This window comes from Ochotona curzoniae, unplaced genomic scaffold (assembly GCF_017591425.1).
Source record: "Ochotona curzoniae isolate NIBS_2020 unplaced genomic scaffold, NIBS_Ocur_1.0 contig_66, whole genome shotgun sequence".
Classification (NCBI taxonomy): domain Eukaryota; kingdom Metazoa; phylum Chordata; class Mammalia; order Lagomorpha; family Ochotonidae; genus Ochotona; species Ochotona curzoniae.
Window position 1 is genome coordinate 8333293 of NW_024466512.1, and position 27391 is coordinate 8360683.

At 55.6% G+C, this 27391-nt stretch overlaps 1 protein-coding gene across 2 annotated transcripts in view; it reads right to left on the bottom strand.

The window, feature by feature from the left end:
• GRK5 (G protein-coupled receptor kinase 5) overlaps positions 1–27391 on the bottom strand; it is a 176134-nt gene that overhangs the window by 9977 nt on the left and 138766 nt on the right. For both annotated transcript variants that reach the window (XM_040992021.1, XM_040992020.1), the window contains exons 4-11: positions 24787–24864; positions 10634–10734; positions 8740–8832; positions 5228–5291; positions 4283–4423; positions 2810–3000; positions 1757–1794; positions 205–294 (exon numbers count right to left, since the gene is read on the bottom strand). In XM_040992021.1, coding sequence (XP_040847955.1) covers positions 205–294; positions 1757–1794; positions 2810–3000; positions 4283–4423; positions 5228–5291; positions 8740–8832; positions 10634–10734; positions 24787–24864 — 796 coding nt within the window. The remainder of the gene's footprint in view (positions 1–204; positions 295–1756; positions 1795–2809; positions 3001–4282; positions 4424–5227; positions 5292–8739; positions 8833–10633; positions 10735–24786; positions 24865–27391) is intronic.

Below are 27391 nucleotides of genomic sequence, written 5' to 3' on the forward strand. Positions count from 1 at the left end.
TCTCTGCAAAAGAACTTTTGCCTTCCTGCACCTCCAGACTCCTTCTCTACCATGGCCTCCCTCTCCCTAGCTCCCTAGCACCACTAAATAACTTGACTTTGAGACAAGGGTGGGGCTGGGTTGAACCCCATGGCACCTAGGGCCAGGCTAAGGCCTCCCACCAAGTGGAGTCGCAGGAACTCGAGGGTGGGGTTCGGCACTCACCCATGTAGCCAACGGTGCCGACTCGGCCGCGGATCAGGTCTCCCTCGGGGATTTTCACAGCCAGGCCGAGGTCTGAGATCCGGATGTGGCCTGAGGATGGACAACAGGGTCAGTGGGGGTGGGGGAGCAAGGTGGCAGTGTAGCCAGGTGCTGCAGGTGCCCTGCTGTTCCTTGTGCAGTGAGGACCGGGACCCCTCGCTGCCCCTCAGGATGCCTGCAGGGCCTGGGAGAGCTGCGAGAGAGGAGGAGTGTGGGGAGTGAGGCCAAGAGGCCAAGGTCACCTGAGCCCACTGGCCACAGGCCGCCTGCCCCATCCAGTGCCAGAATGGGCTTCTCTGAAGGCTTGGGTCACCAGGTTTCAGATGCCTCGGCCTGATTCGGGGCTTGCTTCATGGGAAAAGTATGAAAGCCTCCTGACATTTTGCAACAGTTTGCTTCAGGGGAAAATGTTATAAAGCAATTTAGGAAGCAACGCCCTGGCCTGCCGCCTGGGCCTGTGGAGGTTGTTTTTTCCCTTTGCAGAGGCAAAAAGGGAGGAGACGTCTGGCTTGGCTAGGCCCAGACTGGAGAGGCGATCAGAGCTCACGGGGCAGGACTGACCCCTCGACCCTGGCGACAGTCCCGCACTGACAGCCCTGCCCGCCCCATCCCCTCGTCTTACCCACCCAGCAGGGTCACGGCCACATCTCACCCTGCAGGAAGGGACACACCCCCTTCCCTTCCTTGTCTGTGGACTTTAGGGCGCTCTGGACCTCAGCAAGATTCAACTCCAGCAACACCTGCCAGGTCCAAGCTGCATGGCTTCCTCTAACTCAGTAGGGTTGGACAGGCAGGTGCAGGGCTGAGGGTGCGGAGTCGACGAGGAGAGGGGTGGCCTCTGGGCACACAGCATGTCCAGACTCCCACCTGCTCCCCACAGGGTAGCATCTCACGCAGCCCTTCCCTGCAAGTCACCATGGCCTGCCTCCCTGCTTTCTCCTCTTGCTTCTCCTGTCTGGGTCTACAGCCTGCTGGCAGGCTACCTGGACACTGCTGTGACCTTGGTGGGCTGAGTCTTCTGAGCCTCAGTCCTGTTATCTGTAAGATGGGTACAGGAGGCCATCCTGCCCCCTCTAAGCAGAACAGGCAAAACCATTTAACGGGTGTGAGAGGAGAGACGGGTTGGGTGGGGAGGTAGTCACTGAGGCTGTGCTCCTTGCTCACACTCACACCCAAGACAGGAGCCGTGCACGTACGGTGTCCCCTGATGCCACCTGGAGGAGCCTCAGCACCGTGTCCGCCCCTGTGCAGGCAGGCGGGACACACTGTGTCCATCTTACGAGCAGAATGAGGACACAGAGGGTGTCAAAGAGCTGCTCTGGGCTGCTCCTGGCCCGGCCACACCCATGGTGTGCCCACGGCCTCCAGTCTGATCCCACAGAGGAGGGGAGGATTGGGGTCCACCTGTTCCCTCTCAGGGTTGCCCCTCCCCTGGTCTTCCCGGAGCCTCAGGAGGCCACTGTGCCCTGTGCACTGCACTGGTCACCTGGCCTTCCTGCGCCGCCCGACTCACCATAATCGTCCAACAGGATGTTCTCAGGCTTCAGATCTCTGCAAAGGAAAACAGAGACACAGCTGGGACGCACCACGTGACCTCCAGGGGCTCCACAGTGCCAGGATCCGAGGACAAGGGCAGCAGGGGCCTGGCCTGATGGGCCACGGTCTTCTTGAGAGGCAAGAGAAAGGCCGAGAGGAACGTGTGCCACTCGGCTGAGTCACAGAACACATGGCGTCGGCTCAAGTCCTCCACCCAACATCCAGCCTTAACTGGTGGCAGCTTTTTAGGGGTCTGATTTTTTTTTTTCCTTCTCATTTAAAAGGCAGACCACAGGGGAGACATGTATTGGTTACTCTCCTAATGACAGTAAGAGCAGGGGCGGGGCCAGGCTGAAGCCAGAGGGTGGGAATTGCAGACCACGCTGATGGCAGGGTCCCCAGGTCTTTGAGACGTTGCCTGCTGCCTCCCAGGGTGGACATCAGCAGCCAAGTGGGGACTCAAACCCAGCCATGTGTTACAGGAGTCCTAACCGCCAGGCCAGATGCTCACCCAGGGATGTGTCAGTCACCTCACGCTCTTTCCCAGAACCCTTTGTGTCCCCTCCACCTGCCCTTCCCCCACTGCATGGGAAGATCCACAGCAGACACTCCGCAGCCCCAGATCCACTCACAGAAATGATCATGGCAACTCCACTGAGAAACGGCTTGAACACTCAAGGCCTCACAGCCAAAGGGGATTTTAAATAGTTGTGGATGTATGTATTTACTCCAGAGATGTATGCTGGTCAACCAAGACATTTGAAAAAAGTACATGACACCATCACAGATTTCTGTGCAGGGCAGGAGAGCAGATGGAGGGACAGGACTCCTCACCATGGAAGGGGACCGTTTTCATGCACCCTTAGGTGAGGGGTGGATTATTGCAGTCACAAACCCCTAGATGCCTAAGCCACAGAGGCTGGAAAACAGTGGCTGGACCATAGCCCGTTGCACCTGCTGGGACTCATGTACCTGCAGCCTGTGCTGGACTCCCCTCCCACCCACACCTGGGTTCCATGGTGCCACTCACCTGTACACAGTGTTCTCGCGGTGGAGGTCTTCCAGGCCGCAAAGGATCTCTGCCGCATAGAACAGGGCACGCTCCTCCTCGAAGCCAGGGTTCCCCATGTTATAGATGTGGAACTTGAGGTCTCCCCCATTCATGATGGTCAGGACCAAGCACAGCGCATCCTTGGTCTCGTAGGCGTAGGCCAGGTTGACCTGTGAGTGTAAGAGCAAGCACTGTGGTGAGGGTCATGGGGCCTCCTGCCCACTCCAAGGTCCTTCCAGGAAGCCTGAGTCTGCGGCTGGGCGGGAAGAGCGAGCAGCCTCTTGCTGCTCCCCTGTCCCCTGCTGTCTGGGGCCATCAGGCTCAGCTTCTCCCTCCCATTCCAATGACTGGTTCCAGGTGAGGGGCTGAGGCAAGGCACGGTGAACCCTGGCCTTCAGGATGGCACATCATCACACATTCCTGCCAGAGAAGCTCATGAGCATCACTCGGTTAAATGCCAGGCTGTGAGGGTTTGTGCTCTTGGGGGGCGGGGGAGAGGACGAGGAGATAGCTACAGGGACAGCGTTCAGCCGGGACCTTCTCTAGCATGTAAGATGCACCTACTGTGCCTTCCACAGGACCACCAGCCCAGGCTGTTGGGGTGAGGACTGAAGTTATGGGGCAGCGGTGAAGGCAGGTGGTCCTGGGTGGACGCTGTACTCATACCATCCCCTTCTCTACCCACAGAGTTTACACAGATAAGACCGGGCCATCATGGGCCAGGCAGGGGACAGCTCACACACAAGCATCAGGAATGGGTTGTTTCTGAGCCAAGGAGCTACGTGGACTGCCAAGGCTGCTTGAGCTCCTGTGGTCTGGGGCTGTAGGTGCCAGCCTCCTCCCTCACCTGCCAGGAAGGGGTGGTGCTGAGGGCGGGCTCTGGGTGGTGCCATTGTGGGCACACTCCTGCCTGTACCGCAGCCAGGGCTCAGCCATAACCATGTGAGACCCACCAGCCTCAACTCTGGCACTGCCCCTCAGTGAGGGGGGGCTCGAGGGGTGGTGCTGAAGCAGTGGTCAGTGGTCCCTGCACACCTGGAGAACCTGCAGAGGAGGTCTGGACTCAAGGGGGCCTAGAGCCATGATTGTAGCTGGCGTATGGCATGGTGCCTTTGTACCACCCTCCCCTTCACGCTGGGCAAGGTTGGCAGCCTGGGAATGCACCCAGAGGCCCAACTGTCTGTGTTCTTGCAAAGTCACTTTATAAAGTCACTCAGCTCCAGAGAATGTTAAAGCACTAGCTTCACAAACAGAGGGTGCAGTGCATTGGCAGCTCTGGGAACAGGACAGACAGCCACCTCGGCCATAGTGCATGCTTCAGAGGCAGGGCAAGTGGCTGCCTTCTCACAGCTTGTCCCTCTCACGGTCTCTCCTATGCCTGCAGGGAGGGCCCTGGACAGGCAGGGCAGAGCCGGTCTCCAGCAGCGGAGCCTGGTATGGCCACCCACTCACCACAAACCGGCTGTTGACCTTCTCCAGGATCTGCTTCTCGTTGAGCGCCATGGACTCCCCCTTCCTCTTCTTGACCCTCTTCTTCTCCAAGCGCTTGCACGCGTACATTTTACCTGTGGCTCGGACCTGACAGGCGCAGACCTAATGCCAGAGACATACCAAAGTCACAGGGTACCATGCTGGTGTGCACTGGACTACCCCAAGTCTGGGTGTCAGGGTCTCAAGAGCCTCCTGGGCCTGCCTGTGAGTGCTCCCGGCCCGTAGGGTGTAAGACCACCTGACTCTGGACCCCTGCCACACTGGGCCTTGCCCCCTCCTCCCCTCTGGGGAGCCTGAGGCTGTGAAGGTGCAAGACCAGCCTTTCATAGCCGTGGCCTCAGGCTGTCCCTAGAGTCCTCTCCTGCAAGATGCTGGCAGAACAGGCTTGTTTTAGGAAGAGTGGCAGGAGGCACTCCATATCCCTGACTTTAGAACAAGGCCTTTGGGCTCCAGGCAAAGTGCTGCCCCTTCTTGGCTGTGACATGTAACTCTGTGGAACCTCAACTTTGCCCACCTCTGAAGTGGGGAGGCTTGCCTTGTGTCGGGGAACACCAGATGCCACGCAAGTAAATCTCTGATCCCATGCAACTCCACACATCCCTTCAAACAACACTAAGGACATTGCACGTGGCCACACTCCCACGCCCTTACTTCCTCCTCTCCACACATAACAGAGCAGCCCTTTTTTATCCACAGACGGGGACCCTCCCCAGGTCTGGCTGTGCAGCCCCCTCCCTACCTCCCTCCACCTGCCTCAGGTCTCTGGGCCTCCCCTCTCTCTGCTCCAGGGGTCCTGGGCAAAACCTCTGCAGAAACTTGCGGGGGGAAATGCTTTGGGGCATCCTGAAAGGAGGAGAGGAATGGGGCCCATGGGAGCTGTCCAGTGGGAGTATGGGGTCCACTCACCTCCCCGAAGCCCCCTTTCCCCAGCACTCGGTACTGCCTGAAAGTAGTTTTGGTCACGGGTTGCCTGGAAAAGAAGCAGGAATTGACAGTGGTCCCCTGGGGTGAAGCTTCAGAACCAGACACTGACAGCACCTGTGTACTGGGCTCCATCCCAGGACACCCTGAGCAGCCCCAGGGGACCATTGCTGCGGAGAACATATCTGAGGGCTTCCTCTGGGGGTCAGCATCCAAGGCTCAGGCCCCATGGGCCAGGCAGAGCAGCCCTCACTTTCTCAGAGGGTAAAACAAAAAGATGCTCAACTTTGTGGCTCCCTCTTTCCCAAATGCAAATCTGCAGTCTGGTGGGTCGGTGGGTCACAGCCTATATGCAGGGAAGATGCCACCTGCTGGCTTTAGGCCTGACCTGGGCAATCCACCACCATGGATGCAGGGCACAGGAGGATCCTGGGTGCCCAGCATGGTGCTGGAAAAGTAATCACTGATGTGTGTCTGCACGTTCTTTCTAACTTGACCATACTGTTCTACAATGTCACACAGGACTTTATCTTTAAATTAAAGGATATTTGTCTATTCTAGAGGCAGTATTACACAGAGTTAAGGGGAGGGAGGGAGAGAGAACAGAGAAAGATCTTTCATCTACTCCCCAAATGACAACATAGCCAGGGCTGGACCAGGTCTGGTCAGGAGCCTGAAACTTCACCCAGGTCTCCTTCCTGCGTGGGTGGCAGGAGCCCAAGTTCTTGGCCATCTCCTGCTGCTTTCACAGGTGCATCAGAAGGAAGCTGACTTGGAAGTGGAACAGCTGGAAGTTGAACAGGTGCCTATACGGGATGCTGGGATCACAAATGGCAGTTTCACCTGGTGCACAACACTGGCCCTGAGATAGGACTTGGAGAGTGAAACAAGGATGGTACTGAAGCAAATGAACAGCCATCTGTTCAAGCAGAAGACTCCACAGCAGCCTGGAGAATCTGTGCATCTCTGTGTCTAACTCCAGTGCTGTGGGCAACTGGCTTCAAAAGTCAGGTGGGCTCCTGACTCCTCAAGACTACTCCAAGCATCCTGTCCAGGGAAGAGGCTGTGGGCCAGAGAACTGGTAGGGAGAGGGAGCGATGAGCCTCAGTAGGTAGCACAGCAGCTCCTGGATGAAGGAAAATACTCCCTACCCCCCACCCCGGCCACCCTTGGGTCTGGGGAAGGTATGGGTTTCCCCGGATATCCCATCTCTAGCTCCAAGGCTGACTCTTTTTTGAAATCCTGGTACTCATGGGCACCCCCGTGTGGGGCTCTTTCTTGGGGTGTCTGCTTAGGAAGTGGGGTCCAGTCCCTGGCAGAAGTCCAGAGCCAGTGAAAGCTGGCTTCCTCACTGCCCCGCTCCTGTCTGACGCACAGGAGCAGCCCAGCGGCTGTGGAGAAAACCCACCGTGTGCCTGCATCATCCTGCGGCTGGCCTGGGGCGGCCTTCCTCCCGGCTGCCCGGAGACCACATGAAGGCGGCCAAGGCCCAACAGTTTACGATACATGGAGAAGCAGCAGCCAGGCGAGCGACCGCAGGGCTGCTCCACCGGGGCAAGGAGTGTAATACGATTTCCCCGGAATTTTCTGGTTAACCTTGGGAGGAAAAAAAATCCCTTTAATATTTCCACAGGGCAGCACTGGCAGCCCATGATCTTGTTTGCCAAGGGAAAAAAAGCATGGGAGGAAGGCAGGGTGCTGTCAGCCATTTGGGTTCTTAGCTCAGATCCTGCCTCCTGGCTCTCACCACTTGATGCCTTTGGGAGAGAGAACTTGTAATTCCTTTGGTTAGCGCACAGATACTTTTCGTTTGTTAGTTTGATGTGTTCTTCCATCTTATGGGCTTGGTACAGACAAGAGAAATGGAAGCCCGTGGTCACAGCCTGAGGCTGTGGGATTAGTGTATCAGGGAGGGCCAAGAGCCCAGGATTGAGAAAAGGGATCTGGGTTCAGATTCCAGGCCTGCGGGCCCTGGCTGTGTGGCTTGGGACTCCCTCACCACCCTCTCTGAGCCTCCTATCTTTACACACACAGATAATGAGAAGTCACAGGTGCCCAGTGGTGGTCAGCAGCCTATGGACCATGCCATCCACTGGGCATTGCATCATCCTTACCCAGCAGAGAAACAGCCTGTCCAGAGGCTGCAGAGCAAGGTTGAGCCTGGGCTTGAGGGGGCTCCTGTCCTGTGACATCTGCTAGTGGCTGCAGGAGACCTGAGCCATGGTGGTATGACTCATATGCAGATCAGCGCTCTGAGGTGGCCACCAGGACCAGGACTCCTTCCTGGCTTTTGCAAGAGAAGTTCCCACTCCAACTACCAACTCAACCCAGCATGGAGGCAGAGCAGGCACATCCTGGTATGTTTCAAGCAGACTGAGCACCAGCTGGCCCAGCCCAGTTCTCCCAAGACCACGCTTGGGGCTTACAATGGAACAGTCCTGCTGGCCACAATCAGGTGCTGAGGTGACAGGTCTCCACTTCCTCAGTCACAGGGAGGCCATCTCTGCTAGGCTCAATTGTGCCTATGCATGGGAGAGCACTTTGAAGGGAATGGGGCTGCAGGAGCAGGTGTTTGGTGTAGGGGTCAAGACACTGGTTGGGATACCTGCACCTCATTCTTTAGTGCCTGGGTATGAGTCTCACTCACAGCTTCCTACCCAAGAAGACTCTGGAAAGCAGTGGTGATGGCTCAAGTGGTCAGATCCCTGCCATCCACGTGGGATTTTTAGATAGAGTTCCCAGTGCTTGGCCTCGGCCTGGCCTGGTTTCAGACACTGGGGACATCTGGGAAGTAAACCAGAAGATGGAAGATCTCTTCCTGTCTAGTTCTATGTCTCTCAAAAGAAAAAAAAAACAATTAAGGATAGATAAATAAATTCTACCTGAGAGATCAAAGCAGCCAATAAAACAGGAACATGCAACATCAAAGAGAGGAGGAAATAAACAAGTGGAGGGAGGCTGGAGGACAAGGTTGATGACGCTGAGGGAAAGCAGGTCCCAAGGCAGTGGGGGACCTCAGAACGGGAGGTCTGCTGCTACCCAGACAAAACGGCCTGAGGATGCCCACAGTCCACTGCTGGCAGCTCCTAGGGATGTACTTGCTAAACCATTGCAAGGATTTTTGTACAAAGCCACCCATTATCTGGAGGAAACGTCGCATTAAAAAATTGAGCACAAGGCCAATGGCCACCCACAGTGCCGTGGGTTGCACATCAGGTGTGCAACTATTTCAAAGAATATGGTAGCTCTTATAGCAGGCAGAGGAAGGTGCCCTGAGACAGGGAGCCAGGAAAGCAAGGATGGTGCAAACACTCAGTCTGTTCAGGTGTTCTTACGTTTCTAGGATGCACAAGAACGTGGAAACAGGAGCATGGTTCAGGTTCTGGGCCCTGGGCCCAGGGGAGGGAGGGGCCTTGATCAAGCATCATTTCTGCATGGAAGATCCTCCCCTCTCCCCCAGCTCGCCATCCCCCAACGCCCTCACCTGGCGTACTCACCTTTCCAGCCACTTCCACTGCAGGAAGCGGTCAAAGTACATGCTGTCCAGGTACTCGAGGAATGGCTCTCCACTCAGGTAGTCGTGGACAGACCTGGCCCGCAGGGGACAGAGGGACAGGCACTTCACAGTGCTGCCACCACCTGGGCCCATGCCTTCCCAGCCTTTGGGAATGCACCACAGGCGCCTGGCCCTGATGTGGTCCTTCTAGCCACAGGGTAGATTCTAAGCAGGTGATCTCAACACTTGTTACTTGCACCTGCGATGTGATGTGGCCGGTAGCACATGGAGATGGGAAGCTAAACAGGAAGTCCCAAATGTTAAGGAAACCCCTCCTCTGCACTGCACACCTCATCGCAAATGTGGTCTCTGCAAGGGGTCCCCTGAGCTCGGCTGTGAGCACGTGCAGACTGAAGGCGGCACCGAGCTGGGACTCGAGGTGTGTGGGGGGTGAGGGAGTAGAGTAGGGAGGTGCACTCAGGGGCCAGCCTTTGGATCTGGTCCAGGCCAGTGAAGTCACGGTCACCCAGTGTGGGCCAGGTGCCAGGGCAGACTGCTGAGTTTCTGAGGCCACCAGGACAGGGCCTGGCAGGAGGAAGGGACGGGTATATTTCCTTTGAAAAGTGCTGGGGCTGGTGTTGTGGTGCAGTAGTTTAAACTGCTGCTTGAGATTCTGGCATCCCATCTGAGCAACTGTGAATTCTGTGCTGTTTGGCTGGGCTGACTAGCCTGTGCAGGCACTGAGACTTGGGGCAGGTGGGTGACCATGGCAGGATTTGTGTCCTGCTGGACTTGAAAATGGGCCAGTTTGGAAGGCCAGGAAGGTCATTCCCTTAGGGTCAACAGCCAAGACCCCACCCACTGGCAGACTGGTCCCTGGCCAGCGAGTTGGTTGGTTTTGCTTGTATTGCCCTGGCACTTACAAGGTAGCCCCAGGGCAGGTCACCAACAGGCTGGTGTTGGTTGAAAGAGCCCCGCCTGCTTATCTGTTCTCTTCAGCAACTGGCAATGTGTTGGTGTATACAGCAGGCGCTTAATGTCTGCAGTGCTGAGTAAGAAGGCACAGGACGCACCCAGACTCCCATCTGGGAGGTTCAATGTGCTATGGATGGCCCTACGGTACACAAGCACATGTGTGTGTGTGTGTGTGTGTGTGTGTGTGTGAGCTGACAGCAGGGGGTGTGTTCCTAGGCACTTACACCTTTGGAGTGTGTGTGCTGGGTGGCGCGAGGCTCAGGGCGTGTGGCAGGCAGCACACAGACTGGCCTGTCTTGCCTTTCTTGGAGTGGATACACAGCCCACACACACGTGTGCCGGCAGCCCCACTCTGGTTGGTGGCAGTGGTGAAGATTGGGGTCATGGGAAAGATTTCCCAACCACTTGGCCACAGTCAAAGCTTCGGGTTCATTTGTTTCATGGCCCAGAGAGCCACGTGCTTCCAATACCTCTTGGGTAAGTGTTTTCTTTGGACTTCTCTCTCCTTTTGTGCACAGGCATCCCCCTTGTCCACGGGGGTACACTTTAAGACCTCCCCAAATAACCTTTCTACAGTGTTCTTTCTGGACACACATTCAGACCCACAACAGAGTGTAATCAGACTAGGAGATGGACTGCAGTAACAGTATAACAACCACAGCAATGCACTGCCACACTAGCATTCATTTCCAGGATGCTCTATGTTCTGTTTTGGGGCAGAGGTTGAGTGTGGAGTAGGCTCAGAAAGTGGAATGGGGGAAGTGAGCTGTGGACAGAGAGACTTCTATGGCCTGGCTGGGGACCCTTGGGCACCGAAGACCTGCCCTGGTTTCCAGGTGCAGGTCCAAGGGCAGACCCTCTCCTAGGGGGAGGACGCGCCCACCCAAGCAAGGAGGTGGGGCTGGGGCAGGAGCACTCACCGCGCACAGGCCGCGAAGAGCTCCTTGCAGGGTCTCTGTAGCAACTGCTCTTCCGTCTGGGAGACCAGGTCTCGGCCAACTCGGGCAATGAAAGCTGGGGACTGGAGGATGAGAAAAAGGGGCTGGTCAGTGAGGGCGAGGAACAGGGTGGCCTGGGCAGCCTGGAAGTGCTCCACAGGCTGGGCTGGCTGAAGGTGAACAAATTAAACTGAGGGTGAGATGGCAAGCTCTGCCCCAACAGGTTATGTGGGCTCAGGGAGCACGGCTGAGCCTCAGGCCTCTGGGGCCTTGTGCAAACCAAATGCCTGCTCAGCAGCGAGACCCCATGGAGTTTGGTGACGGCTTTGGCCTTGCTCGAGCCTATGTCCTCTGAGGGCCAGGATCAGGCTAGTCCTAAGGTTCAGAAGTTAACAGGTTTAGAGGGTACACAGAAAGACAACAGCAAGTGCACGGGCAGCTGTGCAGTTGTCAGAGGGGAGCGTCCTTATTTTTGGTCTCATTGTCTATAGGAAGACTGTGGGGCACCTAGTGTGCCCGCCCCCCTCACCCCTCAAATCAGAAGGTAAAGCTTTGGGCCCACATCCTTGTGTTCAGCAGCAAGTGCGACATCAGCACCGTCAAAGTCATTTCATTCATGCCCAGGAGACCTGAGCGGTTCATGGATCTAGTTCTCCACACAGGAGGCAACCCCTAACAATCCCCCTGCCGGGGCAGGCGGCCCTGCCCAGGGTCCTGACCGGCCTTGTCCCACCCATTCCTGGGGTTGATTCACCAGCTGGGCTTTGAGGTGGGTTTTAATAAATTACAGGGCTGATTGAGGAAATTGCTGGGAGTAGGTTCAGAAAGCAGGGTGCAGCCACATCCTTCTCCCCAGGGGATGCGGGAATCCGCAAGGCCTTCCCCTGCCCACCCTGCCACCAAGGCTGAACTCTGACCCTGGGGCTGGCTGCTGGGTGGTGTCTGTGAGGCCAGGATCCTGGAACTGGTGCATCTCTGCTGAGTGAAGTTGGTGGCTCTTTGCAATGCCCAAATGTCTGCCTTCCTGCCTCCTTCCTCCCAGACCCCACTCTCTGTGGCTTGTTGTTGGCCCTGGGCCCTCCTTCTGAAGGCTGCAGTCCCACTCCTCCATTCCCCCCCACTCTGTGAGGCTGTGTGTGTGGGTGCTCAGTCCTAGATCCTGACTTTGGCCGTTTTGTGCCTTGCTCTTCTCTGCTTTAACAGCGGAGCTGCCTTCAGTGGGCAAAGGTCACTTTTGGGAACTAAGGGTTGGGTGCGTTTTCTTCTATGATTTGGAAAAATGGGAGGAATTCTGGCAGCTGACACACTTGGGAATACATTGACTCCATGCTCCCCCAGCACAGTGGAACCTTTTATAGGAACCTTGGGCTGTGACAGCTCTGCCTCAGGCAGCCTGGGTCTTGGAAGATGGTTCTGACACAGAGCAGGTGTTCAACGTGTCAACAAGTGAGAAGATGGAGTGGGCTGTATGACCCAACAGAGATGCTGGGTGAGTTGTGAGGTCCCCCGCTACCGGCACTCAGGCACCCTGGCCCTGCCAGCTCTCAGCATCTCCAACCTAGAAAGAGCCTACCCTTCTACCCCCACCACAGGCTAAGCCTGGTGTTGGCATGAAGCAGGGGTGGGATTTTGGTGGTCCTCCACTGCTGAGGGCTTCTTCTCTGGTCAGGATGCCCCACCAAGACCACATCCTAGCAAGAGTTCTAGTGTCTCAGTCACACAGCAAAGAGGCCACGCAGAACTCTGTGGCCTCAAACTGTTAGAGCAGCAAACTTCTCTCTTTATCCAAATGAAATCTGACTACAGACCAAATAGTCAAGACCAATCAAAAGAACACACTTGGCAACAAAGGTATAGATATGTGAGTGCTGAAGGCTATCTCCAGCCAGGTGCCATGCTCAGCTGATGTCTGGAGGATGGCTCCACAAGGCAGGATGGCCATGATGACCATCTTTGCAGGTGAGGAAACTAAGGTTCAAAAGGTCACCACCAACTAGTAGGTGACAGGGAAGGATGTGAGCCCTGACTGGAAAAGCTAGAGTAAGCTCTGACTGGAGGTGAGGTGGGGCACTGGCTTGGCCCCTGTACTCTGCTCGGCTCTCAACCCCCCACTTCACAGGAGATGCCCGGGGTGTGAACTGAGCCCCTAGGTATTACAGGGTCCTGCCAGTGGGGGCAGCCGAGGCAGGGAGGCCTCCGGCCTCCTGCTCCTCACCCACACTGCACCTGCAGGCAGGATGCTCCCTTCTCAGTGGATGGTGGGGGCCACCAGGGTCTGAGGGGTCTGCTGGGTCCTGCAGTCACATCACCCTGGGGAGCTGGCCAAGCCTTACAGAGGAGGTAATGAGTGGATAATAGTGCCTTTGGTTTAGCCACCATTGGCTTAAATTCAGTGTCTGGCCTGACATGAACAGATTAAGTGATTCCAACCAACCCCTTTCAAGTGGCTCCAGGGACTGCAGCCCTTGCCAAGAAGTGGGGATAAGAAGCTGCTGGCCAGGGTAAGTCTGGAACTGGAGCCAGCCCTGCCACAAGGGTATGGGGTGAGCAGCTGCTGCGTTTGCATCCATGGAACTGGGGGTGTCAGGGCCTTCCTCTCCAGCCTAGAGGAGCTAATGGCAAGAACAGAGCCATGTGGAGGCATGGCACAGCCTGGGATGCAATGTGAGGCCCAGGGCTCTGGGTTCTGAGCAACCACAGCCAGTACCTGTGGCTATCCCCCTCTCATGTTAGCAGTGCCCCCACCAAAGGAGCGGGGCAAATCATCCCAGCCTCAGGCCTTGGGGAGAACCTAGGAAAGGGAGGGACACAGCGTGCAGGTCAGGTGAGCTCTGAACAGCAATGTCCTCCTTACCCTGGGGGTCTCTGGAATGCCAGGAGGGGACAGTCCCTCTGGGGAGAGGATGAGGAAGCAGGGGCAAGGGTATGTCCAACCAGAGAGAAGCCCTGGGGGAGGTCAAGGCACTAGGGCATCTGCAAGGGTGAGGGGGCCAGGGAAGGGAATCTGGTGGAATCCCTGCCAGCTGGTTCCTTACCCACCTCCCTACAGCCCAGCCAGGCTGTCTGCTTTGCTGTTGCCTGTGCCAGGGGTGCTCCTGGAGTCATCAGCCAGATGAAAGCTTGCAGGCAGTGGGAGAAGAAGCCTAAGGGGGTTTCCTGGGCAGTGCACTGCACCGGAGGAAGCCCTTGAGGCCATTCGGGGATTGCACAGGGCAAGGCCCTGACCGCAGCTCCTCCTCCACCTCAGTTTCTGCATCCTCCCCTGCCCGTGACCCTAGACTTCGGCAAGCCATCCAGGCCAGAGCTCCATTGTTCACACCAGGGCCTCTGTCCAGGAACAGCACGGATGGTGGGTACAGATCCAAGGCGGGGAGCCCAGGGACTCAAGTCAGGGCTTGTGCTAGGGCTGTGTTGGGACTGCAAGTGGGCTCAGAGTGCTTGTGTGCTTGGTTTGGGCTGTGATTTGGTGGTTAAGGGAGACTGCCCGCAGAAAGCCTCATCTGTTTGCACTCAAAACTGCAAAGTCACAGGAGCCCTCTGCACTCAACCCAAAGCTGCAGCCATCTGCATGGGGTATTCCAGGCATTGAGGCAGGGAGGAGGGCAAGAAGACAGGGAGGGAGGCCTGGGCAGATCATCCCTCCGTACCCACGGCCTCGTGCTCAGACCCCGCCCGCAGAGACTGCACGGAGAAGGCAGTAAGCCCCCGGAGCAGGAGGCAGTCCCATTCCGGGCTAGCCTCCACCCAAAGCCAAGGCCAACAGAGTGATCAGCCCACAAGGTGGCGCAATGGAGTACAAGGGATATGGCCTTTCCAAGCAGCCCACCCTGGAGACACCACCAGTCAGGCTCACAGGAAGATGGGCCTCCTGTCCTTAAAGGGCAGGGAGGCCAAGATGCGTACACCTGGGAGGGACAAGGACCATGCAAGCACCCCCAGACCCGAGTGCTGTGGCCTGCGCACTGAGAGCCGGGGGTGAGGAGAGCAGGGCAGAGCACAGCGAGAGGGACATACAGGTGTGGTGGGCAGCGGGGCTGCCATCTCAGGAGGCCGCCCCTCTTGGGCAGCACAGGGTACTGAATCTTCAGTCCTGAGGCTGCATCTTGCAGGCTGCTTGCTGCCCTGGGTCCCCTGCCCTCTGGGGACTGCGTTGGCTCCTCTGCTCTGTGAGTGCCTGGCAGGATGGAAAGGACATCTGCCTCTCTGAGCAACTCCAGATGGCCAAGGCCCTTGTTCGGCAGCATGTCCTGGCATCAGAGCTCTTGTTTCAAGACGTCAGAGGGGGAAATGAGATCAGCCCTGCGTGCTTGGTGTCCTTCGAGGCACCTGGGGCTGGTGCGAGGCTCTGTAGGCCTGCCTGATGGCCACCCACGAAGCCTTTCGACAGGTGCTCAGACCCTGGGTTCCCACAGACAGGAGGGGTGAGCAGCCAGAGGGGGTTCCCCAGAAAGGACCCTGCCAGGCTCAGTGCCTCCAACCCACTCAGTGCAAGAAGGGTCCCCTCCATGCCACACAGGGCAGAGAGCTTGCCACCAGGTCCTTGGTTCGCTGTGCCCAATGTCCCACTTCACAGATGGGGACATATGCACCCCCAGCAGTCATGGCCCAACCCACTGTGACTTTCCACCCCCACCTCGCCACCCTGGCTTGGAGAACTCCCCTCTACTGGGGTCACTTGGTACTTTCCTCACAGGTCTCAGCTGTCACTTGCTTGTGCATTTGCCTCAATGGCCCCCAAGGGAGACTTCCTGTCCCTTGCAGCATCAGGGGTCCCTGCTGCCCACGGGACCAAGCCCAGGGCCTTCTTGTACTGCCTCTGTTCTGCCCTCAGCTCCCTTGGAGCCCTGGGCCTGGTCTGGCTGTCCACATGTTGCTACGTTGAAAGGTGCTGTACCACCCAATCCCATCCTCTTCAGCCTCAGCAGTGTTCAAGGGGCAGTTCCGGCACAGCTGCACCTAAGACCATTCCGAGACAGGCAGAACCATCTGCCCTCATCTCTCCCAGAGCCAACTGCTGTGACAATAATCAGCACTGCTACAACCATGGGCTTGTTTAATCCTCTCAGTGCATTTCATGATTGTTGTGCCCATTCTACAGAGGTGGACAAAGGCTGAGAGGCTAAGGAGCCTGCCCCAGCTCACACAGCTAGCCTGGGAGCACAGACAGGGTTCATGCCCAGGTAATCTGACCAAGTGAGCATTACGCCACACTCCACAATTTCCCCTAGGGCTACCACATTCTCTCCTGGGTGGTGTGCAAAGGACGTGACTTCTGCCTTGACAAGCAAGCCCTACTTGAAGGCTTGTGGGGGCTGGGTGAGGAGATGGCATCCACGCTGTACACTTAGATACATACTGTGTATAGCCCTGGACACAGCATGTATCTAAGTGTCTCACACACACACTCCCCTCCAACACTCAGAAACAGCCCATGGAGAAGCCCGGTGCTCAGTAGTGGTGGTTTTGTCGTGGACACAAGGTCACCCTGGGAGGCCGCCTGTTCTATCTCCAGACGGGAATGCTCAGGGCTTAACAATGTGTATATTTTCCTATGTGGGCTGTTGACATCCCCATGTAAACGATCTGCATTTTCCCACCGTGGACGCACAGGGCTTTCCGGAAGAGCCAGGCAGGGAACAGCAAGACTGTAGAGGGTTACTGCTCCAGGGGATTCCCGCCCTTCCAACCCATGGCGACGCTGTGGTCACTCAGCAGGGACCAAGGAACAGCTCCGACTCTGCACCAGGCTGGGCAAGGACCCTCCCGCCTTGCACCCTGCCCCTTGACCCTTCCAGCGGGGGATGGGGGCGGGTGAGGGGGCTAGCGGCAGCTTTGACTGTGGGTAGAGTCAAAGTGGCCAGGGGCCCCACGCAGCGTGGCTGGTGTGTGCTGGGTCCTCTGTGCAGGCTTCTGTGGCTCTCTAGGGCAAGGCTGCTGGCTAGGGCTCACTGCTCCAAAGCCACAGGTGTGCAAACTGACTCCAAGAAGCTGAGTGAGAAGCAGCGCTGCTGTTTCACTCCCGTCTCACCAGAATGGAGCACACAGCATGTGGGTAGTGGGTATTCCAGAAGCGCATGGTGATAGAACAATCAATGGTGGATCCATGGGACAAACCCAGGCCTGCCTAGTCCAAGCCCTAGAGCGAATGTCTGATGCTTCTGGCATGTGTGGGTGCTTAATGCATTTGAGCAAGTGTGCGCAGTGGTGGAGCCCACATGCAGGTACACAGCAGGGAGGAAGGAAGCAGAGTGAGGGGATCTAATAGGAGCACTTTCTGAGGCCATCTGGTTTACTCCTGCCTCGGTGACAGAATGGGTCAATCAGAGCACCTTTTAGTTGGCAGGGCAGGGAGGGAACTAGTACTCAACTTGGACAGCAACTGTGTGTTGGAGGTATGGGTGTTGCTGCCCGGGGGAGAAGTGTCCTGGTACCAGGCATTCCCCCTGCCCACGTACCACTGTGTCTCACTGAGAGAAACCTGCTCATCCTTGTAGTAACTTTTCCCTCTGGGCACCTAGAAGGCGAGTACCTGCCGCGGGCATCATGAATCCAGACTGGTGGTGAACTGGGCCAGGGAATTAGGGGTTTCCTCCAACACCGTGACCAGGCACTCTCTTACCTTATGTTCCTCCCACCCCAAAACTGGCCGGCCAGCTCCCAGGGTCAGGACCTGGGCTGCAGGAAGCAAGAGGTGATAGGGAAGGTGCTCCTGGCTCTCAAGGAGGTGTGAGCGTGTGTGTGTGTCCGTGTGTGTGCATGAGTGTGTGCAGGTATGGTGTGTGTGAGCATGCAGCCAGAGCCACAACACAAAGGAGAAAGTCTGTTGATCGGCAGCCACAGCAGCAGCCTTTCCTCCCTGGAGGATTGATTTAGGGTCTGGCCGACAGAAAGAACAAGTGCCATGTGTCCACCTTTCTAATCAAACCCCTACCAGCTGTCCGCCTTTCTTGTGGGCGTCTGGATCAGTTCCGCTCCCCACCCAGGGCAGGCAGGAGACACATTCCATGAGCCCCAAACAAGGGCAGACCAGAGGCGAAGGCAGAGCTTGCTTTCCTGGGTCACCAGAAGGAAATAAGTAAAGGCCAGCTCCAGGCTTGCCAGGGCAGGTGACTTCTGCTTTGTTCTGATGTCAGCGTCTTGCAGGCCTTGCTGGAGTGCTCCCAGCCCCACACGGCAACTCAGGGGACAGGCTGTGAGGCCCACACACCAGGCCAGACAGGCAGCTGGTGGCTGGGACCTGGGAGCTCTTGGGGTAAAAGCTGGAAAAATGAACAGTTCCCTGCTCCCGGACAACTTGCTGCGTCTCCGGGTTCTAAGGCAAATGGTATAGACATGGCCCCCAGAGTCACCAGGAAGTTTCAGGGTGCTAGGCTCATAGTGCTGAGCCACAGGCGCTTAAGCTGGAGTGGGGCCGGGGTGTCTCCAGAAATGGCCTGGGTAAATGGAGAGGTCAGGTAGAAGCAACCTGGAGCTCCCAGCCTCCAGTAATGTTCTATTCTTATCAAGGACACTGGTCAAGTTACTGAAGCCTCACCTTTTGGTCTCCTTAGCTTCCTGTATCCACCCCCTGGCTTCAGGGCTTCTGGAAGCTGTTGCCTGATCTGCCATCGCCCTCTGGAGTGTGGCTGGTGGGAGGACAAAAGAAGAATGATGCCCTGGTGGCCTGGTTAAGGCCTGCAGGTCAGGGCCACTCCTCCTCATCTGTGTCCCCCTGGTGAGCACCCACAGAGAGCTGATCACTGTGCAGGCCAGCAGCATGGAACTCGAGGAGGGGACACCACTGGGCTGGAAGCTTTTCCAGTGGAGGCCCAAACTGAGTCAGCCCTGGCTGCCCACATCCCTCGGTTCATTCTGTGCCCCCTCAGGGACTTCACAGACCAGCTCACTAGGCCAGTGGCTGGAGGCCCAGGCTGGGCAGCTGCTCAGATATGAAGGTGGTCTCGCCATTCACAGGCAGCTCCACAACTAGAGTGAGGCTGGACCCCGGCTGGGCAGTGAGAGAGACCCTCCCAGCCGTTAACTCCTGGCATGTACACAAGGTAAACTCTGCCAAGTGGACCTGGACTCCACACAGAGAAATTCACATTTGCAAAAGGGACACTTATCCAGACTATTGCAGGCCACCTCTTCCAGTATCAGTGACCAAGCTGGCGGGGTGTGTGGGGGGGGAGGGCGGAACGCCCTGCTGCCCTGACCCTCCAAAAACCCCCCAGGGCCCTTGATGGAGGGGAAAGCAGGTTGGGTTTAAAGACCCTAGCCCACACTTCCTCAGGATGAAGGCTTCCTGGGGCAAGAGGTCAGAGAGGGCTTCTTTAAACCCCAGACATAATTGAAGCTGGGGCTCCCTGGGAGCCAGGCAGCTTCAATGAGAACACAGGAAGATCTGCTGCAACCCTGACCCCAACCGTAACCCTCTACGTCAAAAGCAGAGGCCGATAATTAACAAAACGCCACCCTGCCAGACGTGGAGCGGGGGCCAGCTGAGCTGTCAGCCTGACGATGCCCAGTCGTGACCTGCGGGTCCCCAGGGCGCAGCCGGAGATGATGCTGTTTATACAGGCAGTGCACAAGCCCTTGCTGGCTGTCCCAAGCTGAAGTGCCGGCACAGAGCTCCCCTGAGCTATGGCACAGCCAGCTCTGCCTAGGGCTGGCACAACATATACAAGTGAAGTACGTGGCCCCTGGTGTCCAGGTGATGCTGGGGCACAAAGTACTCAAGGTTTGGGGGAGGGTCTCCTATTTCCATGGTTATGACCAGCCAACTGTTCATCTTTCAGAACATCGGCCAGTTGCCTGGTCCACAACTCAACACAGTTTCCACCTGGCTCAGTTTTGGCTTTTCTTCCAGCAACGATGTTATCCCTGCGGAGCGAGAGTGAGAAGAGGGGCAGGAACCTCCCAAGATCCTGGGGATTTTTACACAAACCCCTCTATCCAGCGTGTGATCTCACTCCCTTGTCCCATGCCTGCAGACGGGGAGGGCCACACAGGAAACTGAACAGGCACAGGCATGGGAACCGGCGTCGCCTGCCGCCAGGGCAGGGCTGAGGGCAGCAGGGGTGCCCGCAGGAAGCCGGTGCCTGGGTTCTGCCTCCAGAACTCCAAAGAGGTATGTGGGACATGTGCATACAGAGAGAAGAATGGGGTCAGTGGCACAGTGGCCCCTCTGACATCACAGGCAGATCCACTTTCTGACCTGGAGGGTCACGAGAGAGGAAGAGGGCCCCACAGGCCTGGCCAGGGGTGAGGAGCCCCCAACACGCCAGCCCAAGGATATCAGCAGGACGCGGGACACAGTCAGGGTGTGGACAGAGAGAAAGGTTAGGGAGGGCTTGCTGCTGCTGTGTGGACAATAATGACACGTACCACACAGGGGAGGGAGGGCTGTGGTATAGTGGATAAAGCTGCTGCATCAAGGGCTGGCATCTCATATGGGTACCGGCTTGAGTCCTGGCTGCTCCTCTTCCCACCGTTAACGTGCCAGGGGAAGTAGCAGAGGATGGCACCAGTGTTTGGGCCCCTGCACCCACATAAGAGACCTGAAAGAAGCTCCTGCTTCCTGGCTTTGGCCTGGCCCAGCCTCGGCTGCTGTGGCCATATAGGAGTGAACCAGCAGCAGATGGAAGATCTCTTTCTCTCTTTCTCATTCTTCCTTTTAAATACATAAATCTTAAAACAAAACAAAAAACCAGAATAATTGTAGAGTCATTTGAAGGTTAAGACCTCTTTGTCCCCACTGGAGTCCCCAGGTTTGGTTCTCAGCATCAGTTCCCAATTCCAGCTTCCTGCAGAGCGAATGCTGGGAGGCCGAAGGTAACGGCTCGGGTGACTGAGTTCCAGCATTCACATGGGAGACTCGGATTGAGTCCCTGACTCCCACTTTCCACCGGGCCTGCCGGTGGCCATTGCCAGCATCTGGGGGCATGAGGTGGTTAAGTGCAAGCTTTTATCTGTGACTCAAAGAAATGCATTGTGGAAAGCTCTGCCCATGGAAACTGCAGTGTGAGAACTGGCTACCCACACAGTGCAGAGCGGAAGCCAAGACCTGGGCTTGGGGCTGAGGGAAACCAGTGTGGACATCCTTGGGTTATAAGCCCATCTAATCTCTGGGACTTGTTCATATTTAGGCCTTGTTGGCCTGGCTATATCTCAGATGTCTTCAAAGCAAACTCGCTAAGTTGGGAGAAGGCAGGCACAGAGAAGGACCACTGGCTCCCGAACGGATGGACCAGGGCTGCAGCAATCCTGGCTTCCCTCTTTCTTGTCATTTTCATTGACTGTGGTAAAAAGACACAACATAAATGTTGCCACTTAAGCCACTGTAAAGAGTGCCATTAGTGGCATTCCTTGGAATCCCCCTGCCAACCACCACCACTAATGCTTCCCACATGTTTTAGCATTCCGAACAGAATATGCTGTCCTGCTGAACAGTGACCCCATGAACATGACTCTCCGCTCCTGTCCTCCCAGCACACTAATCTCCTGTCTGTCTCCACAGCTTTGTTTAATTCAGACCCCTATTCTCTGGGCAGCATAAAGTGTGGCTTTTCCTGTCTGTCTCATTTCACTTAGCATAATGTCTTAAATTACTTACTTACTTATTTATTTATTTATTTTATACTTGAAAGGCAGAATGACAGAGAGACAGAGTGATGGAGATCTTCCACCCTCTGGCTCATCCCCGAAATGATCACCATAGTCTGATAACGTTGTGGCAGGCTGAGGCCGAAATCGTTACACCACAAAGTTATCAGACTTGATAGTTTTCAAGGTGTGTTCCATGCAACCTGCACAGTCAGGGCCTGAGGAAATGGAGGGAGCAGGGAGCTGTGTCCCACCCACATCTTCCCTCTGCTGGTTCACAGCATTCACTACAGGAGGAGGGAGTGCTGCTCTGGGTGCTGTGGGAGAGGCAGAGCCATCACAGCAGAGGTGACAAGCCGGGCCTGGGGCCATCACCTGGGCGTCCAGACCCAACCAGAGGACACAGCAGGTCCTTGGAAGGGAGGGATGTGGCCAAGCCAGCCACATCCTGGAGGCCTTGGGCTGGATTTATGCTTATAGGGACTCCAGGCTATTTCCCTCAAGGTAAATGAGGTCCAGGGGTGAGCCTGAAGTTTCGGCCAGGGGTTCCCTAGCTTGCCAGAACAGGATGTGGAAGTCAGCCTGTCACTTCCAAGGATGATGAGAAGTTCTTATGAAGTTCCAAGCCGTAATGCAATCACACTGAGCCATAAGCATGAATTAAACGGTTATTTTCTGGCATTCTTACTTGACCTTCCCACTTCTCTCTGAAACTCTGCCTTTCACATAAGTAAATAAATCTTTTTGTTAAACAAGAGAGAATTTCATTCAAATCAAAAACCTTTGTTTTTCAAAGGACACCATCAAGAAAGTGAAAAAACAAAACCCATTCAGAAGCTAGGAGAAAACACTCAACACTTTGATAAGAGATTTGACCCCCAACTTAGAACTCCTACCACTCAACACTGAAGACAAAACAACCCGACTGAAAACCGGGCAAAGGGTTGGAACACACATTTTCCAAAGAATGGCCAAGAAACACAGGAAAAGATGTCTAGCACTGTTAGTCACTAGGGAAATGCCAGTAAAAAGCACACCCAGCTACCCTTCCACCTACTGGGACGGAAAAAGCAGAAACACAGGAAAGGGCGAGTGTAGACGAGGGCGTGGGGAAGGGGAGTCCTCAGACGCTTCCAAACGGCGCAGCACACAGATGGGGTCTTAAACGACCAGCCACTGCACCCTGGAAACGCACCAGGGCCGTGCAAGACCTGTGCTCCACAAACCCGTGTGCCTCATGGTCGCCGCAGCATGAATCAACGCAGCCAAAAGGGGCAGATCCTGCCATGTGTCCACTCACTGAGGACAAGACAAACATGCCTGGTGTTTCCAGGCAACAGGCAACATCATTTGGTCATAAAAAGGAACAGACGCTATACCACACCACACCATGCCAAGTGGATGGAGCCAGTCTCAGGGGCCACACACCACATGGTGCTCCATTTACACAGACCCATGGACCTAAAGCAGATGGTGGCCAGGACTGGGAGAAAGGGGGACCAGAAGTGAGTGCCAATGGGGATGGAATATTTTCTTAGGGTGATAAAATGTTCAAGAATCAGGCTATGGTGATGGTTACATGACTGAACACTTTTTTTTTTAAAAAAAGATTTACTTTTAAATTTTTATTGGAAAGTCAGATATACAAAGAGGAGGCAAGACAGAGAGGAAGATCTTCCATCCGTTAATTCACTCCTCAAGTGGCCGCAATGGCCATCGAGCTGCGCCAATCCAAAGCCAGGAGCCCAAAGCCTCTTCTGGGTCTCCTACACGGGTACAGGGTCCCTGGGCCGTGGACTGTCCTTGACTGCTTTCCCAGGCCATGAGCAGGGAGCTAGATGGGAAGTGGAGCAGTTCTAACTGGTGCCTAAATGGGATCCCAGCACATGCAAGGAGGCTACTGCGCCAGGCCCTGAACATTTTCTGAAATCACTGAATTACAAACCTTGAGAAGGTGAATTTGATGGTTGTGAATTAGAGTTCAATAAGGTCAGTATTAAAATAACAACAATAACAACAATAACAACAATAATAATAATATAGTCAGAGGCTGGTGTTGTTGCACAGTGGTTTGAACTGCCACCTGTGATGCCAGCATCCTGTATAGTCCCAGTTCAAGTCCCGGTTGCTCCACTTCCAATCCAGCTGAGGATGACCCAAGCGTTCCACCCATGTGGAAGACCCAAGTCATAGATTTCTCTCTCCCTCTCTCTTTTTTCTTCCTCTCTTTGTGTCTCTGCCTTTCAAACAAATTCATACATCTCAAAGAAAAAATAAAGCCTAGGGCTGGTGCAGTGGCTAATCCTCAGCCTGTGGTGCCTGTAACCTATATGGGCTCAGTTCACGTCCAGGCTGTTCCACTTCTGTTAAAGCTCCCTGCTCACGGCTTGGGAAAACAGCAGAAGAAGCTCAAGTCCTTTGAGTTCTACTCCCATGTGGAGACCTGGAAGCACCTTCTGACTCCCAGCTTTGGACAAGTCCAGTTCTGGCTGTTGTGGCCATTTGGGGAGTGAACCAGCAGATAGAAAATATCTCTGTCTCTCCATAATTCTGACTTTCAAGTAAAATAAATACATCTTGAGAAAAACTACCCAGTCTACCCTAGCTCAGAGTGACCCTCCCCTCCTCGGGATACCTGTCCTGCCACCTGCATCACTCCTGGTTTGTGGTGATGAAAGGCGGGCTGCCATCACAGGGCCCAACACACACATCTGACTGGACTGTCCAGCTAGCCCCCTGGCCAGCTCCCGGGAACTGACAAGCCCGACATCATCTACAAGACATTCCACAGTATTGGCTGCGTGGTCAGTGCCAAACACACAGACAATGGTCCCTGCTTGAGAGTGGAGGGGGTAAGAAAGCTGCAGCTTATTTACTCACCCATTACTCTCACATGCTTGGTTCTCTGCTGACAGGTGGTGCTGCCCACCATAGCTGCCCATTGAGAGCCTCAGTGAGGGGTCTGGAGGGGAGACCCCACTCTGGGAGGGAGTGGGGTGTGGCTCAGCATGGGCTGTGGGCTCACTGTCCTAGCAAGTTGGCCTCAGAGGAAGCAGGGCCTTGAGGACCCCGTTCCTTCAGCCCTCAGCACGCAGCCCTGCCCGTTGGCACACAGGGAACACACCTCAGAGCTGCCCCCTTCTCCTGTGGGCTCCCCTGATTGCTGCAGCCACGGGTGGTGTGCTCTGCTGAAAAAGCTTGCCACCCCACCCCCGCCCCTCCACATCAATCTCTCACAATCACTCCTGCTCAGTCTGACCCTGCCACGGCCAGGCGGCCACTTGTCCTGCCACAATCACGAGGGTGGGTAGCACCAGGCTCTTGGAGGGACCTGGGTCCCAGAAAGCAGACTCCATGTCCCCTGGGGAGCCTGGCTTGGGACCCCTCACCTCTTGGCCCCACCAGGCTCAGGCACGCTCTGGGTTGGATGAATGAGGCCACCACGTCCCAATGCTTCCCAGATCCCATGTTCCCTGGTAGTCACCTGGGACCCTTCGTCTTGCAGCAGGGGTTATGGGGGCTTCCTAAGATGGGGTCTGAGGGGGTCTTACCTTGGGGGTGAGGTGCTTGGTCAGAATCTCCTTGCCTTTCTCTCCCAGCTTTTCATCCGGGGTGACTTCATATTCTGCCTAAAACAAAATGGGGAAAAGAGTGGCAGTTCTCCTCATGAGCATCTCAGAGAATAGACTCTCAGAGGCCCCTGTAAGTACCCTGCCCCACACAAGCCCTTCTTTCCACAGGGGAGGAGGACAAAGAACAGAGGAAACCTGGCTAAGGCACTCCCAAACTGCTCTGCTGCTCTGAGCACAACAGTTCTGGAAGAGCGTTGCTCCACACGAACCACAAAGACCCCCAGGGAGCCACATGCCAATGCTGGGGCTGGCCCCGCTGCTCAGACTCAGCCCTCCTTGGGGGGCCGTGATGCCTGGCATCTGAGCAGCTAGGGCTGAGGACCACCGACTAAGATGAGCCAAAGAAGACCACTAGCCATCACCCTAGAGGCCAGGAACTGTCACTCAGACCTCCCAAGCTGTGCGTTCCGAGCCACGGGGCTTGACCTTTCTATAAAATACGGATGGGACTGGTACTGCCGTGTGTAATGATTATGCAAATGGAAGGGGCTGAAGCCCTCAGCCAGGGCCTGGCATGTAACAGACACTGCAGACAGACGCCACTGTCACCACCACTGATGACACCTGGCTTGGAAGAGCAATGCTCTGGCTGCCTTACCTTTGCCTTCACAGATTTTCTAGAGGTTTCTATCAGAGCCATGAAAGTACTGTGGGAGGGCAGGGGCTGCTATAAAATCTGCTCATCTGTCACTGGGGATTCGGAGGATCTGTAGTTGAAAGTGACTTGGCCCAAGTCACATGGGAGCACGGGAGCATGGCAGCAGGACAGCAATGCAAACCTGCAAGCCCAGACCCTGCTCAGCGCCACACCAAGGAGTGTAGGACCTCACACCCCCAGCCACGTCAGAGGGATCTAAGCTGGGAAGCGTGAGGCTCTGCAACCCAGCCTTTTCATTTCCCTGGGCCCAAGGGGGGCGCCTTGGCTCGCGTCTGACGCACTTGCCAAGTGGATGAAAGGCCTGGAATTAACAAGCAGCCTGAGCAAGCTTGCCTTTTTCATTTGGACAAAGGAACTAATTGCATATTGTTTATTACCACTTTGGAATCCACCACCCAAGGATTCTGCCTCAATCCCCAGGCACAGCTGTTCTAAAGGACACACAGGCACTGGCCGGCATGGACACGGAGCTCCTTCTCCAGACCTCTGCTGGGGACTAAGACGGCCAGCCCTCTTCCACACAGCTTTGCGTGCCCCAGGCCAGTCCAGGAGACCCCATGGATCCAGGGAGAGTTCAGGCAGCCCGAGGGTGCCCACAGAGCTGGCCGAGTGAGTGAGCTTCCTTGTCTCCCATCTTTTAAAACTTATTAAATATTTTTATTTTTAATGATTTTTACATAGATTAGGGTGATTAGGGTCAAGGGCTACAGGAAGGTGGGTGAGATCACCATTTCCACATTCTCTTTTTTCCTTCCTGTATCTGGGGGAAAGGGGCAGATAAGGGGAGAAGCCACACCCAGCCCCCATCTCTTCTAGCGTGCAGCTAAGACCCTGTATTTTTTCCAAAGGAGAAGAGTGAGCACAGTCATTTGGATCTGAGGCAACAGGACAGTGGTTCTGGAAGGATGCCAGGGCTGGACATTGAGGCCCAGAGAGGCGTTGACCTCATCCAAGGTCACACGGCTGGCCCTGACAGAGCAAAACAGGCGTGCTGGACTCCGGACTTCACTGTGCCACGGGGTCAGAGCCACTCTCCCTGGAGCCTCTTCCCCAGTATGAGCCTTGAAAGAGTGAGGGCTATTTGTTTTAAAGATGATTTATTTGAAAGGCAACATTACAGAAAGAGAGACAGAGATAGAGACCTATCCACTGGTACACTCCCCAAATGGCCACAGCAGCTAGAACTGGGCCAGAACGGAGCCAGGAGCTTTTCCCAGGTTCTCACATGGATGCAGGAGCTTAGCACTTTGGCCATCTTCTGCTCCTTTCCCAGGTGCACTAGCAGGGAACTGAATCAAAAGTGGAGCATACAGGACTCGAACAAGTGCTTATAGGGGATGCCAGTAGCACAGGCACCGACATTATCAATACTCCACAGCACTTGGCCCTGCTGATTTTTGACACACACTAAGGAAAGTGGCTCCTTCGTGATTCTGTCCATGATTTTTTCCTCTCTGTGCTCTCCACTAAACCCCTAAAACCAAAAACACACACACTCTCATGCCACCTGGGGCAGTGACCACAGCCTCACCTCCCACAGTGGGCATTATTTTCCCCAAATTGCATATGGAGAAACAGACTCCGAGAAGTTCAAGTACAAGAGTGCTTCTAAGTGACAGAGCTGGCAATTGTGTCCTTTAAGGAGCCAGTGGGCTGCCCTTCTCCAGCGGGAGGAGAGGAGCACCCAGCATGCCTTGCCCCTGGGAGCCCCAGGGGAATGTAGCTAGCCTGCCTTGCAGGGCCCAGGCTATAGGCGAAGGGCCGAGCCTGAGGGGCAGCTCAGTCTCACTGAGACTACTGGTTGTGTGTAAGGACATTTGTCTCGAAGGCCCACGGATCACTGCTGGCCTCTACAACACACCGAGA